This window comes from Eumetopias jubatus, unplaced genomic scaffold (assembly GCF_037043125.1).
Source record: "Eumetopias jubatus isolate StellerSeaLion01/CBP00866 unplaced genomic scaffold, mEumJub1_p1.0 scaffold_3, whole genome shotgun sequence".
In the NCBI taxonomy this organism is placed as follows: Eukaryota; Metazoa; Chordata; class Mammalia; order Carnivora; family Otariidae; genus Eumetopias; species Eumetopias jubatus.
In genome coordinates, this window is record NW_028274809.1 from 46951200 (window position 1) to 46967969 (window position 16770).

At 34.5% G+C, this 16770-nt stretch overlaps 1 protein-coding gene across 1 annotated transcript in view; it reads left to right on the top strand.

Moving 5' to 3' along the window:
* Nucleotides 1-16770, top strand: part of CALCRL (calcitonin receptor like receptor) — a 101938-nt gene that overhangs the window by 43989 nt on the left and 41179 nt on the right. The window contains exons 3-5 of the mRNA XM_028121223.2: nt 13262-13352; nt 13540-13623; nt 14851-14943. Of these exons, the coding sequence (XP_027977024.1) occupies nt 14890-14943 (54 nt within the window). The 5' untranslated portion in view covers nt 13262-13352; nt 13540-13623; nt 14851-14889. The remainder of the gene's footprint in view (nt 1-13261; nt 13353-13539; nt 13624-14850; nt 14944-16770) is intronic.

A 16770-nucleotide genomic window follows, 5' to 3' on the forward strand; every position in this document is an offset into this window, starting at 1 on the left:
AATTAATTCTCCTGCTTTCTTTCTTTTTTTTAAGATTTTATTTATTTATTTGACAGAGAGAGAGAGAACACAAGCAGGGGGAGTGGAAGAGGGAGAAACTGAGCAAGGAGCCTGATGAGGGACTTGATCCTAGGACCCTGAGATCATGACCTAAGCCGAAGCCAAGACACTTAACTAACTGAGCCACCCAGACACCCAATCCTCCTGCTTTCTAAAACAAAAAACTTGTCACAGTGGAGTTAGCAAATCTTTGGGATATATGTTACTCCTTAGGATGGTGCCCATGGCAGACATCAATGATGGATCAGTGCCTCTCACTGAGTCTAGACTCAAGCTCATCGCTGCTAATCACAGTCCTGCTAATCACAGCCACAGCACATCACAGCAAGCATTCTAGATGAAAATCTCTAGTCTGGAGCATTAAACAAAAACTCCTCAATATGACAGAAAATACCATCTCTAATATGCCTCTCTGTTTCCCTGGAAAGCCTCATCTCTTCTGCACCTGTGTCTTTCAAGTACCTGGCACTTCAAATTACTGATTTTTTAAAACTACACTGAAGTGTCATATTCTCTATGTCTCTCTCGCTCTCTCCACATGTGTGTGTGCGTGCACACTCACACTCACACATAAACCACTCCCATGTAAAATGCATCATTCCCTCTGATTAAACACTAAAAAATATTTATTGACTACCTATAACACTTCATTATCCATATTTGTACATGCCTTTTTTCACTTACAAGTTTTTAACCAACTCTAAGAGCAAAAATTGTATCATTTCTGGATCCCCAGCACTTAACATTGCTTTTGGAATATATTGGGTTCTAAATAAATGTTTGAATGAATGAATAAATAAATGAATATATTAAAAAATATGAAGATGAAACTATGTTTAATGGTTGTAAGAAAAAGAGATCCTGTAAAGGAACAAATTTCAGGATTACCAGGGTGCCCGGGTGGCTCAGTTGGTTAAGTGTCTGCCTTGGGCTCAGGTCATGATCCCAGGGCCCTGGAATTGAGCCCCCCTGTCGGGCTCCCTGCTCAGTGGGGAGTCAGCTCCTCCCTTTCCTTCTGCCCTTCCCCCGCCTCCTGCACAGGGACACGCTCTCTCTCTCAAATAAATAAATAAAATCTTTAAAAAATTTTTTCAGTATTATCAACATTGTTTGCTTCTTTACAAAAATAATGGAAAATGTGGTTAATTTTAAATAAAGTGTGCATTTACCTGAGACACACCCATGGATCTTTCTCTTTCCTCCGTCCCTCTACCTTCTTCTTTTGTTCCTCCCTCTCTCTTTTCCATCCTTCTTTCGCTTTTCTTTGACCTAGTAACAACTTCATAGACGGGAAATAGTTGGGATGTAAGCTTTTTAACTTGGGTTAATTTCTAAGAATGTACTAAAGTTCCTTAATTTTTCTTGCTAATACTCCCATTTGTTGTTTCTTTGTTATTGTTTGTAATAATACAATTTCCATATGTCACAAGCGGAATACAAATATCTACAATTTCTTTTTGTATATAAATTGTAAGTTTTCCACCCCTGTAAGAAAAATAAAATAAGACTGTAGAAATGTAAAGAAAAGAAATTACTGACAGGAGAAAAGAGATAAACAATTATCAATTCTTTAAACCTAAGGAATATTTTCTAAGTTTATCACAATAGCTTTTGCCTCACTTATGTATAATGGTTATTTGTATAAACTAAAATTTTTATCTCAAAGGAAATATAATATTTTTGTGTATGAGCTGAAAAGCAAATTTCAAGGAAAATGTACTTTTCCTTACAAATAAAAGAGTTCTAAACATGTAAAATAGAGTTGATGCATCAAATTGAAGGAACACAATTGAAGGAATAATTCAGAGTTTACATCCATGGGATACACTGTAAATTAGGCAGGTTTTGCTCATGGTGTTTTGTTTTACAATGTGAATATTATCTCTTGACAAAGGAGAGAGAGGAAATTAGATGTTCTGCTCAGCACAAATCTTCCTTTATATACACATACCTTTTCTCTTGCATTTACTTTTTAAAAAACAGCTTTATTAACTTACAAATCACATGCTAGATAATCTGCTGATTTAGTGTATAGTTCAATGATTTTAGTATACTCACAGGATTGTGCAACTATCATCATAATTTAATTTTAGAATATTTTTATCACCCTAGAAAGGATTCCTGTACTCATTAGCAATCAGTCCCCATCATCACTCTCCCTCAGCCCCATGAAACCACTAATCTGTTCTCTGTCTCTATAAATTTGCCTATGCTGGACACTTCATATAAATAGAATCATACAATATGTGTCTTTTGTGATTGGCTTTGTTTACTTAGTGTAATGTTTACAAGGTTTATCCATGTTGTATTACTACTCCTTTCTTTTTATTGCCAGATAATATTCTATAGTATGGATATATCACATTTTGTTGATGGATATTTGAATTGTTACCACTTTTCAGCTATTAAAAATAATACTGCTATGAATATTCATGTACAAGTTTTTTTTGGACATATGTTTTCATTTCTGTCATATATATATGTATATATGGTAATTCTGTTTAACATTTTGAAGAACTGTTAAACTATTTTCCAAAGTGGCTACATCACTTTACAATCCCACCAACAATGTAAAAGTTAAAATTTCTCCACATCTTTCCTATACTTATAATTGTCACCTTTTTATTATAGCTACCCTAGTGGGTATGAAGTGGTATCATTGTGGTTTTGAATTGCACTTCCCTATAACTAATGATGTTGAACATGTTTTTCACATACTTGTTGGTCATTTGTATGTCTTATGTAGAGAAATATCTATTCAGATCCTTTGCCCATTTTTTAATTGGGTTGTTCCTCTTTTTATTATTGAATAATAAAAGTTATTTGTATATTCTAGATATTAGTCCTTTATCAAATATGTGACTTTTAAATATTTTCTCCTAATCTGTGATTTGCTTCTTCATTTTTTGATAGTATCATTTATATCACAAAAATATCTAATATTGATGTAGTCCAACATCTATTTCTTTGTTACTTGTGCTTTTGGTATTATATCTAAAAACACATTGCATAACCCAAGGTCACAAAAATTTATTCATACATTTTCATGTAAGAGTTGCATATATTTTTTATTTTTAGTAAAGCTTTTATTTATTTATTTGTCAGAGAGTGAGTGAGAGCACAAGCAGGGGGAGCGGCAGGCTGAGGGAGAAGCAGGCTCCTTGCTGAGCTAGGAGACTGATGTGGGACTCGATCCCAGGACCCTGGGATCAGGACCTGAGCTGAAGGCAGACACTTAACTGACTGAGCCACCCAGGTGTCCCATTATTTTCTGAGCAAGATATAAATATCTTGCTGTAGGCACATACTAGTTGTGGACTATCCAAGAACATAGACTTCCAAATCTATTTCAGATTTAAAAAAAAAAAATCACTTCATAGATATACTTGGGGAGAAAAGCTTCTGAACTCCTATTGGCTGGGCTTCCGATAGGCTTTGGGAATGAATAATGATATCTTGCTTTGGTGAAAAGGAAAATAATTTGTAGATATTTAGATTACAAAATGGAGAAGAGCTCTAAGTCATCTTATTTTACAGGTCAGGAAACTAAGGCCTAGCAAAGTCACTAACCTGAAAACATTCAGGCTCTGTAAGCTAGGCAAAATGCAAAATGGAACCTTCTTATTAATCTTTCCACTCCACCAGCATTTCTAAAAATGTTAGAAATGGTTTGGTTGCAAATGTTTTGGAGACAAAATTCCAAATCAATCCTGTATAGGCATAAAATATAACTTACTGGCTACATTGATGAGGAAGTCCATTATTATAGCTTATTTTGGATGTGGCCAGATTCAAAGGCTTTAATAATGTCATCGTATTCTCCACCAATCTCCACCTAACTCTCAGCTAATTGACTTCATATTTTACAATATTTTTTTCCATATCGTAAGCAAGATGCATTAGGATATACCTTCTCCTACTTGCTTTGCAACCCCCCAGAAAGAGAAAACCTTCCCTGATAACACTAATAGAAAAGTCCTAGGGAGAACACTAATGGTGTAGCTTGACCATGTTTCCATGCCTAAACACACCAGAATCAGAAGATTATGCTAATCTGACCAGATTTTAGTGACTTCCTACCTCTGTGACCAGGAGGACAGACTCATTTGAACCAGAGGGGATAGATTCTCTGCTGGAAAGAGGGATTCATTTTATCAGGGAAAAAAGGAAATTGTGCTGGATCGACAGTATCATCAGCTTCCCAAATGCTGAGACATGCTAGGAGGTACTGTATAAATTTTGATTTTTTTAGAAAAATTGAAAGCCCCAAATAACAGAAATACAGTGTTGATAATGAGCTATTGTGTTAAATTAAAATTCCAGGGGAATTATATGTTTTCTGATTTTATTGCCTTTGGAGAAAACATGTTTTCACGTAGAATTTGACTCTTGACTTTATGAAAGGGAAATAGGTGTAAAGCTCTTAGTCCAAAGAGCTGGAAAGATATGTTTTGTTTCTATGCTCATTGAGCAAGCAATTCTTTCCATATTAGATCTCCTGGAGGGAGAGTGTTTCCATCAAGTACAAAGCATTTTTTTCAGTCTCCCTCCCACCTTTTACTAATTGGGCTGAGATTTGGCCACTTGCCTCTTTCAAATAAAAAGAAGGTGACCAAAATCACCGGAAAATGGCTAATCATGCCCACAATGGGAAAATTATTCCCATGAGTACATACTTCAGAGTGTAAAATGAAGTCCCAAATTTAATCACAATTTTATCTGTCTTTAATGGCTATTCAGCTATTCAACCTGGAATGTTCATTAGATAAGCAAGTAAGCAAAGAGTCAATATTTTTTTGTGGTACCAATACAGTATCAGTAAAGGCTATTATGGTCAACCTAAAATTAAACTCAAATTTGGGAGATTTTATATCTTGTTTTTAGCTGGATTAGCATGTTATATTCTTTAAGATGTGACTATTTGATTATGATGTATACAAACAATTTGCTAGAGCTTTAGTTTATTTAAGTTCAATATTAGGAAATATACAATTATGTTAATTAAATGGACATCATATTTGGGAATATACTTGTTACCATTCACTTTATTTGATATTTTCATAATTGGCTTAAATAACATAATAAAAACCAAACACATTATTTCTAAAGAAGATAAACTCACAATGCATACGACCACCCCTTGAAATATAGGGTAAATTTTCATTTATAATGCTACAGAAATTGTGGCAAATAATTTAAAAACATGTATAATCTTGTTTATGTTTCTAAAAATTTTAATGTGATATAATAAAAATAACAGTAATAACAATAATAGCTAACTTTACTGAGTTCTAAAAAGTCTATGTACATTATCTCATTTTATTTTCACAATAGCCTTTTAGTGTAGGAGCTATTTTGCAAATGAGACAGCTATTCTTACAGAAGTTGTTTAACTTGAAAGTGTGAGGTTGAGTTGGGTTTTCAAATCAGAATTTGTAACCAGTACAACTCCTGTCTCTACTTATCACAGTTGTCCCTCTATTAGGCTAATTATTAAATATCAGGTGGATGTTACTTTATTCATTTTATAATCTCCCTAGAAAAGGGAAAATTGTATCATTGGTCAGTAGGGCAATATTTATAATATATATTTTCTTAGCATGTGGAATTTAATAGTTACAGTTAAACACTGATGTCTCTTCAAAATAAAATAGTTTCTGGAGGTTTTTATTGACTTTTTAAAATTGGCTATTAGAATGCTTTTATATACTAGGTATTCATAAGATTTTGATGAATTAAATGTAATAATCTTTCTTGCTATTTCATTGATTACCTTGTTGAGTTTATGCATTGTTGAATCATTCCTTAACATGTCCTGTAATTTCTGAGCTGTATAATTTAAAATTTTTTTACCTGTCATTTTTTGTTAAGTGCAAAAGAGATAAAAACCCATTGTCTCCCAAATTCATAAATCGCTGGCTTCCAGTTCCAGGAGCATTTAGGCTTATTGATGACAATAAGTATATCTTGGCTTAGATGAATTAATTAGATCCCATTCTGTAGAAGTCTGGCAAGGGGCCTTATGAAGAAGTATGTTTGCTTTTCTAATTTCAGTTTTCTGCAGTGGAGAAGAGAGAACTAGACTTACCCCAAACAGCCTTTCAAAAATAAGAATAGCTCTAAAAAGAGGCAGTATATGAAGAGGTGAAATCAAGATGTGATTTCTTTTGATCTAGATACATTTTCCTTGAATTCTCATGTAGCAAAAGAAAAAATCATGGGTCTACGTTCCACTGTCTTAGATTCAAACTCAAACTCCTTTGGGCAATTAGAAGGAAGAAACCTAGGGAAAGTCTTCCTGAGCCAGAAAAAACTGTGTCCGAGAGGCTTGGTTTCAAGGATATTTTGGATTTGAGTTAGTTTGAACAAAACTGTTCCTCCTGTCTTTTACATAAATTTTGAACATTTACCCAAGGCTTAAATAAACTTATTCTACTCTTTCATTTTACAAATGAGATACCTGGGAAGGTATGTAACTTGCTCAAGCTCACTGAATGACAGCATATTGACTGAGCACCAGGACTAACTTCCTATCTTAAATGTTGGTGAAATCCTCCCTCTTTAGAACCTTACGAATGAGTCCTATGGACTCTATTTAAAAGTAATGAACTAAGCCACTAAAATAAGATTACTGTTCTCTAACTTGATAAATATTTTTGTTGAGGAAACTTAACTTATATTCACTTACATCTCCCTACACAACTAGGTGAAAGTAGATGCTCAATAAATAGGGTAAGATGACTAATCGAATTTCCAGAAGTATTTCTTAAATTAAAGTGCATGTGGTTTTTATCTTGGTACCTTACCAGAATGGCAAGTCTGAGTTGTGAAACTTACTAATATAAGTTTAAAAAAAGTAAAATATCCTGACTTTACTAAGACAAGGAATCAAAAGAAGAAATTGTGTGAGAAAAAATAAAAATGTGTTTGATAAATGAAAGTGAAATGAAATGTGAAAATTGGATGGTTAGGCAAAATAACTGAAAAAGCAAAACAGAAATGTATCCAGGACCACTTTCTAAATCCTAATTATCCAAAAAATGGCTCAGTTCTCCGAGTCAGTAGAGTTTGGGCAAAGGGCTTCAGATTTAGAGTTGGAGAATCCGAGTTCTTAGCTTAGGGTCAGCCCTAAGCATCTGTATGCCCTTGGCCAAGATAGGTATGAGATATGAGATTAATACTGCCATAACTAATTAAAATTATAGAACAATAAAGATAATAGCAATAGCTAATGCTTATTGGGTGTTTATTATAAGTTCTTTATATCTATTATGTAATTTAACACTTAAAAGAACCTGACAAGATTAATTATGATAAAAATTCTAAGCAACATTGATCAAGCCACTATTTGTACTCCTTTCCTTGTCAGGAAATAGTGAGTTTAAGTGTTGTAAGAACTGGAGTTTGAAGCTATGCCTCTCTGACTCCAGCACATATCTTTCAATAAGTCTGCAATATAGAAAAGGGAGCTAAAGATTAAGTGCGCATTTTCTAGTTGGGTAAGCCAAGCAGAAAAGAGTTGAAATGATTTCCTAAAATCACCTAACAATTTAGGAACATCTGGAAGAAATTCAGCTAAAGTGATTGCCTTGCACTATGATAAATGTGTTCTAAAGTTAGGAGGAATGACTGGCCAGTTGTGAAGCAAAAAGTTACCACTTACATTTGATGGGAAAATGTAATTTTTGATCAGGTGAAGATTTGCAGTTAATTTTCTTTTACGGCTATAACAAATTGCCACATATGTAGTAGCTTAAAACAACACAGATTTATTGTGTCACAGCTCTATAGGTCAGGAGTCCTGTGGGCTTGGCTAGTTTCTCTATTTCAAGTCTTACAAGGCCAAAATCAAGGAATTCTGTTCTGGAGGCTCTGGGAGAGAATTTACTTCCTGATTCATTCCTGTTGTTGGCAGAATTCAATTCCTTGAGATTGTAGAGCTGGGGTCCCCATTTCCTTGCTGGCTATTAATTTAAGAGCCACCTTTATCTCCTAGAGGCTTCTTTCTGATCCTTGGACGTGGGCTCCCTCATAAAGCTGTTAACTGTGCCATATCTCTTCTGCTTCCTTTTCTTCTGTGGCATCTCTGTGGTTGACTATTCAACCTTCCTCTTCTACTTTGAAGGGCTCAAATGATTAGTTTAGCCTACTAGAATACTTCATGGTAAGCTAGGATAATCTTCCTACTTTTAAGGTCCATAATCTTGAAATGACAGATTCTGGAGATTAGGTCATGGAAATACTTGGGGGCTTATTATTCCACCTACCACAGAATTCTTTTATCTGTACCACTGCTTCTCAACTTTAGCTATATACTAGAATCACCTTAGAAACTTGGAAAAAAATGCTTATCCCTAGGCCCCAAATGATAAACTGAATCCAAATTTCCTAGAGTAAAATCTAGTCAATGATTTTTTTTTTAAGGTGTCAGAAATTCTAATGTGCTTCATAGGGCTAAGAGCACCCTCAAACACCAGTTTTTTCAACTTAATTAACTTCATTTTGTAAGTAATCCATTCAAAATGCAATTTCGATTTATTCTCTTTATGCCTCGGGTTTGGAGTTACAGAGGTAGATACAATGCATGTCCTATTTTTACTGTGTTCACAATCTAGTGTGATTGTGTGCAGGGGTGATAAACAGATACACACAAAAATAATTACAACATTACAGGATACATTTTAAAATAGATATTTGAATAATTTGCTCTGGGAGTTCTGAGACATTTCTTGTGCCTGGGAACACGGTAGAATATTTGCTTGATTTATACTTGATAGTCATTATTATTATTTATTTATTTTTTGAAGTAAGCTCTACTTCCAACGTGGGGCTTGAACTTACTTTTTTTTTTAAAGATTTTATTTATTTATTTGACAGAGAGATAGAGAGAGAGAGCACAGGTAGGCAGAGAGGCAGGCAGAGGGAGAGGGAGAAACAGCCTCTCTGCTGAGCAGGGAGCCTGACACGGGGCTCTGTCAGAGGGATCAGGACCAGAGCTGAAGGCAGCCACTTAACTGACTGAGCCACCCCGGCGCCCCACGGGGCTTGAACTTATGACTTTGAGATCAAGAATCACAGGCTCCTCCAACTGAGCCAGGCAGGTGCCCCCTTAGTAGTTATTTTTAAAATAGTCTGGCAGTGGGCACTGGCTGGCTCAGTCAGTTAAGCAACCAGCTCCTGATTTCACATCAGAGTCCTGGGATCTAGCCCTGTGTTCAGGCTCTGCATTCAGCCGGGAGTCTGCTTAAGGATTCTCGCTCTCCCTCTCCCTCTGCCCCTCCCCACCTCTCTCAAATAAATAAATAAATGAATAAGTCTTTAAAAATATAAAATAAAATAGTCTGGCAGTACCTAGAGACAGAGGAAGTGTGTCCAGGTTTCAGCATGGTCCTGTTAGGCTGTTGTATTATGTCGTGTTTCACAAAATTTAATAGGCCAAGAATTTCCTTGAAGTCAGATTCCTAGTTCTTCTCCCAAAGATTATGATTCAGAGGGTCTGTGGTGGAGCCTAGACATTCTAACATGTTCAGCAAGTTCTAGTAGTGATTCTGAAGCCAGTGATCCATGAACCCACAATTTGAGGAACACTGGTTTATGCCACAATAGAGATTTGGTACCTGTTCATTCAATAGTCTCAAAAATTATGGAAGCCCCAAGTGATGTTATTTAAAAAAAACAACAACAACTTATATTTGAGTTTCTTACATCAGACAGATATTTAGGAAGAAGAAGTCCTTATATTTTAATTTTTTTTACTGCTTCTTGTATTAAAAGTGTTAAGGACATTCCAGGCCAGGATGGGGGTAGGGAGTTAAAACCTTATCCTGGCATGTATTTCTTTTTTTTTTTTTAAAGATTTTATTTATTTATTTGAGAGAGAACAAGTGGGGAGGCGAGGGGCAGAGGGAGAGGGAGAAGCAGACTCCCCACTGGGCAGAAAGCCCAATGTGGGGCTCGATCCCAGGACCCTGGGCTCATGACCTGAGCCGAAGGCAGACATCCAACCGACTGAACCACCCAGGCGCCCCACCTGGCATGTATTTCTTAAAGATTTTATTGGAAGTAAAGACAGTAATTTGTAAGAATAATTCTAGCAGAAAGACTTAGGATTTTGACAAAAAAAAAAAAAAGCAGTGAGGAGAAAATAAGAGGTAACTGGGATCTTGTACTTTGACATTTTTACTCAGTGGCACAATCTCTTCTACACAGTGTAGAATGACAGAAAGAAGTTTCCATTTGCCATCCAAGTGTGAAAAACTGAGTTTGGAGAAGAGTGCTTATTCCCTGTTTTGATTGAGAAATGTAGCATGAGACAAAGCATAAGAGACTCTTAATCATAGGAAACAAACTGAGGGTTGTTGGAGGGGATGGGGCCACTGGGTGATACATTATATGTTAATTAACTGAATTCAAATTACAAAAAAAGAAATGTAACATGTTGAATTTGCCACAAGGGAAAGGCATGTACTAAATAGAAAGTCCTCACTTTGCTCATACAAAAGTTCAGGACACTTCATGGTAAATGAGGTATGTATGGGAAATGCTTCTGTTAGCCCACTTTATAGTGACTGGATAAGTAAGGGGAGAAGAGAATATGGCATAGGGCCCATAGAAATCCAAGATACTTTGGAAATGGAGGAGTAGAAGTTAAAAGTTTTTTTTTTTCCTTAATCGTGGCACAAACATATACTTTTAGTTTCAGGGTTAGGTAACAACTAAAACTAAGAACTGTTATAAAGAAAAACACATTAATGAAAAGTGTGTACAGGAATAATAAAATTTTGAGAAAATAAGAAGCAGGTTTGCAAGGCACTGCTATGCATTTACAGGATTTAGGTTTTTGTGTTCTGATAGTATTGATTAGGTCACACTGATTTATAATTTTTTTAATGCAGAATAAATCATGCTTTTACACTGAAGAAGGCAAAAAAGATTGGTTAAAAGTTTTGTTCTTGGAAATGTAGCTCTATGAAAAGTGTTTTGTGGTAGAGATCAATGGTTATTTTAGGAGATGAAACCAGAATGAGATTACATAAAGTCCTGAGTGACTAGGAAGCTATATTTCAAAAGTTCTTTGAGGTTTTACAACATTCTTCATCTTCAAAGTTCTTTCTGTGATGAAATAAATCATTTTTACTTTATGTTGGTGATTCTTTGCACAAGAAGAATGACGACTATTTAGAAATAAGCTACTTTTTTTTATTCCATGTGTACCGTAAATAAAATTATTTTGTTTCTAGTAGTAGAACCAAATCTTCCACTTTGTATAATTTTGAAAAGTGAAAATAAAACAGTACTGATAGGATCCATGAGGCTAGCAGTTAGAGAAAATGCCAGTAACTACTATTAGTACCATTATGATTACAAATTCACTTAAGAGTTTAAATTAGAGCTTTCTTAGTTTTGAATAAGCCCTTTTCCTACTAAACAAACCTAAGGATACTCGGAAAAACCCACTGGCAGATTTAGTAATTTAACTTGACCCTTCATTGCGTATTTTATCTCTCTTTAGAATTATGGAAACTACTGTATCTCACAAGGCACCATGCAACTCATTTGTCAGTAAATAATTTAACAAGATCTGAAACAGATTTACAATGATTTACCTAACAGCTTTAGTCAGTTAATATCGAATGTATTTTAGCAAAGATAAATTTGGAATAAGCTAAATATAGAAAAGAGAACGACTTGCTGAATGAACATATTAGAGGGAGTATACAAAGAACCACCTCCATTATTGACCTTGAGAACATTTGGTGAAAGTGGCGATTCCTACCTAACTACCACTCACCACATGTGTCTGCTGGCAAGAAAATTGGATAGGTCCTTTTCCAGGTGGATGACTCAAATGACTTAGATCACCACCTGAAATGGTCATTGTTAGACTTCATGGAGAGTACAGGTGTCCACCAGGTGTTTCAAAAACTGCCACCCAAACTTGCTGCTGCATCCTTGATAAAACCAGGGCTATAGACCCGCCGCTTGATTAGGAGTGCTACAAGTTTACACAGTGCAAAAAACAACCTTGTTACTAGTAACACATTTTCCAGATCACTAAGAAATAGGGTAAAGCAGGAAGTTATAAAAGTGGAATTATTTGCATTGGTATTTAGTGAAATGAATAAAGTCTTCTTAAATTGCAGGTGCCAGGATAATCTAGTAAACACTAAAAGGTATTTCACTAACATACTTTTTGGAACTCTGATTTTAAAGCCTCTGATTAGATAAGCAACACAAACAACTGCTAGTGTTGGGTGAAATGTTTTTCAAATATACTGGGTTTGGCAAAACTCCAAACATGTTTTTGAAGGACTTTTCCCTTCAGTTTTTGAGCCCAGGTACATATTATAGTTAGTTTAATCCTGACTCATGTGTAAATCATCAAAGCATTGTTGCATAAAAAAACCTATCTGATTTCCAAATAGAATAATATTTCTTTACATTCTTATTTGTATATTTAGTACAAAGAAATGTGAACTACCAATGCTTTAAGTTTGGCTTAACCTTTATAAAGACTTCCAAAGTCAGTAAACTATTGTTTATTCAATACCCAAACAACCACAGAACTTGAAAAATAAATATTTTTCAGGACATTATTTTTTTAAGAAAGTAAAATTGCTGGTATAAGAACTTTTCTTTTCCAATTTTCATTGTCAGTGTAGATTACAACACTATCAAAGCCTTCAAAGAGAAGAAAGGGCAGTTGTTTAATAGTTATGATTATTTTTTCTTGATTGTAAGTTTAAAATCCTAAAGTAGTTTATTGGTTTATTTTTTTTCATTCATTTACTCATTCATTTATACAGCCAATGTAAGTTAACTGCCAGTAACCAAAGATACATGGATCAATCAGATATGTTTTCTGGCTTTGAGAATGGATATGTGTAACTAAGACTATTAACACACTCAAAGACGTTATTTAAAAAAGTCATTTTAAGGAAAATTAAACTGTAGTTTAAAATTTCAATATCTTAACCATCTTGGATGAATGGAAATTAATTTAAGTTTCCCCAAATAATGGAAAACAACAAATATTTGTGAAAAAATTCAAGTATTGTAAGCAAAAGAGATTTTTAAAGATTGGAATAGCTTAATAAAAATATTTTAATAGTGGTATTTTCTTTGAAAATTTCAATTTACCATGGAAATTTTGTTGGCTCATTGAAATAACATTAAATTATTACCTCAATCAACATTTCAGGTCATGACCCTTGGATTTAAGAAATTCTTCAAGACAACGTCCAATATGATCCGAGGGAAAATGTGATTTGAGTCTGGAGACAATTGTGTATGTGAGTATTGGAAAATTAAATTTTCTCGTGGTAAAATGTAATAAAAACTAAAATATCAATGCATTAATTACTAAACTGCAAAAACTCTGATTCATTGTTTTCCTTCTGTTACATGTTCTTTAATATCTAAAATTAATACATTTTTTGTATTAATTTTACTGATTTTTTGGTTATATATATTTTTTAGATCAACTAATAATAAAAACCCAGTTGATACAAGAGAAAACATTATTTGAAGATTGCTACAGTTAAAAAGAAAAGCTGTGTCTGGGTGAGTCATTGGTGAGGGCAAGCAATGATACAGATTCTATGTTCTAGAAATTGGTGTGCTCTCGTTGCATGTAATAATAAAAATAATAAGTATAATATGTGGAAATGGCTTTTATAATTCTTTGCCCCTAATATTGGCCCTATAACAAAAATCATGACAACTTTCTTAACAAAATTAAATCTAAGTTCATAGTTTTCTGGCAAATATCTATTGATCGGATTTTTAAAATCTCCCTTGCCTTGAAAAATACTTCTTACACATTCAGTTAAGTAAATACATTATGACTATACCATGATAATTTATATCTCATAAAAATGCTGTCAGAGTAGGTTGCTCATTGGCCTTATAGTGAGTAAGCAAGTCCAGCAATGTTTGTCTCTAAGAATTAAGAAGTTAGGGGTATTGTTTTAGAGGCCATTTTCATTAGCTCAGAATTGTATCTACCTTCAGAAATATTTAACAGAAATACTTTATGTGGTATTGGCCATGTCCTGTAACTTTATTTTAATAACAGATGACTTAGGGAATCTCTTATCTCCTGATTAAATGATGAATTTTTATTAAATTATAAGGCCATTTTTATGACATATGGTTGTTGATTCTTAAGATACTGGCCTGAGAACAATTTTCCCCCTTAAATTATTGAAGAGTCAGAAAATTAAAAATGAGATTCATGTTTATAGGAAATAAAGGTGAGCTTTATAGGAAAATATACTATCAAAATTTGTGCTTGTATGTCCTTGTGAAGCTCTTTATTTTGATACTTTAATCATTTTATTCCAATTTTGGTAAAGGCAAAGAAAGCAAGATGTTTTCTTATTACTTAAAAATATATATGTAAGAAGCTTTCCTGTTTGTAAGACTAAAATGTATTTAGGCTCTTTAGTACTTTAAGCCATAATGCTCTTAACATTTTTTTAAAGATTTTATTTATTTATTTGAGAGAGAGAGAGAATACAAGCAGGGGGAGGGGCAGAAGGAGAGGGAGAAGCAAACTCCCGCTGAGAGGCTGGATCCCAGGACCTTGGGATCACGACCTGAGCCAAAGGCAGATGCTTAACTGACTGAGCCACCCAAGCATCCAATGTTCTTAACATTTGCAATACATAAAACTATTAATCAAATCCTTAAAGCAAAATTATTGTATAGTTTTTAAAAATTTACCATTGAGTACCATCTATATTTCATAAATATTGATTAATTATATTTATTTCATTTTCTTTGCAGTTTGATTTATATTGTATAGCATATTTCATTTTGGGTTCAATGATGGAGAAAAAGTGCATCCTGTATTTACGGCTAATCTTGCCTTTTTTTATGGTAAGCATAAATTCCTCTAATAAAACTCTCTATTTATGATTATTTGTTTTAACTTCCAATAAACCTATAATTAATAAGGGTTAATAACAACAGAATGACATGCAGTTATTTGATGCATAAATTAAGTACATTTTTAATCCACAAAGCAATATTTTATTACCTTTTAGCGTACACTTTCAGGTTTTAGTCAATGGGAGGCACTATAGGATGGTGAGGCAGTCGCAGTGGGGGTGGGATGACAGAGTGAGGAAGGTCAATGATAAAATGTAAAAGACACCAGAGAAAGGTAATTATCAGTTTGAAAGAAAAATGAAATGGCTCTGTATTGTAGTTATACCTAGTAGATTAAATATTTTCAGCCAGACCTGTTGATTCTGAGTTAGATCTATTTAAAAAGCAGATTCCAACCTGTTGGTTTTTCTCTCATTCTGCCAACTGATTGGTTTGTATTAATTGAAACCAAGCACTGTTTTAAATTAATTTCCTTACCCATTCATTCAAATAAGTATTAAGTGTCTGTTTTCTGACAGGCATTGATACTAAGCTTGGGGCAGGTGTGTCTGTGAGTGTGTGCACTCATGCATGCCCCTGCATGCACGTGCGGGGAATGTGAGGCTGAAGGTGGAAGGTAGACTAAGGATGAATACAAGCCTATTGCTGTACTGGAGGGGTCGTGTTCCTTATACATATCATGTTATCTTTATTTACAGATATATCTTGTTCACATTTTTCTCTGTCCCACATGAAAAGAGTGACGGTACTCTTATCTCATTATATGTATTAGAAACTGGGAGATGTAATCTCATCTAATTCTGTGCCAGCAAATAATCTTCCTGTGGTGTTTTCAAGCATAAAAAGATTCAAACAAAGAAACTCAAGAAAAATATAGAAAACCTAGATGGAAAAAAAAGCAAGACTACATTCCTGTCAGCATTTGTATTTGAAAACATTCTCCAGTCTAGGAGCAGTCCAAATCCTGAGCTTCTTAGATGTTATCTTAGGTAAATAGACTAGAATTCAAGAAGCAGGACTCCTGTTTCTACAGCTCGCTTCCTCCACTGAGCGTGCCAATGAGCTGCACCTGCCAACTCTGGTTGCCTGCAGGTAATTCTGTATCAGATTACCAATCTGAGTATTGTAATTTAAGGATTGTGACCATTTTTCTTGAATTCATCCAGACAGTGTGCAAATCTGAGTTTTTAAGAATAAAAATGATATTGGTTTTATGCAATTCTATAAACTTCCTGAGAACAGGAGAAAAATACTAATTTTCTTGATGCTGTAAATTTACATTTATTGCAGCACAACTGCTTCATAAATCTTTATTAGGAAATTAAAACTAATCAAAGAATGAGAGAGAGGGTGAGTGTTAAATGGTGGGCAGGCTATAGTGAAATTGAGTGGTGCCACACACTGAGGGAATATTACTATTTAGACTTTATTAAATACAAGTTTGGGCTAGAGAACAGAGAATCAAGAATAAGGGGACAAGGGAAATACAAATCAAAACCACAATGAGATACCACCTTATACCAGTTAGAACGGCTAAAATGAACAAGACAGGAAATAACAAATGTTGGCGAGGTTGTGGAGAAAGGGGAACCCTCTTACACTGTTGGTGGGAATGCAAGTTGGTGCAGCCACTTTGGAAAACAGTACGGAGGTTCCTCAAAAATTTAAAAACAGAGCTACCCTATGACCCAGCAATTGTACTCCTGGGTATTTACCCCAAAGGCACAGATGTAGTGAAAAGAAGGGGCACCTGCACCTCAATGTTCATGGCAGCAATGTCTGCAATAGCCAAACTGTAGAAGGAGCCAAGATGTC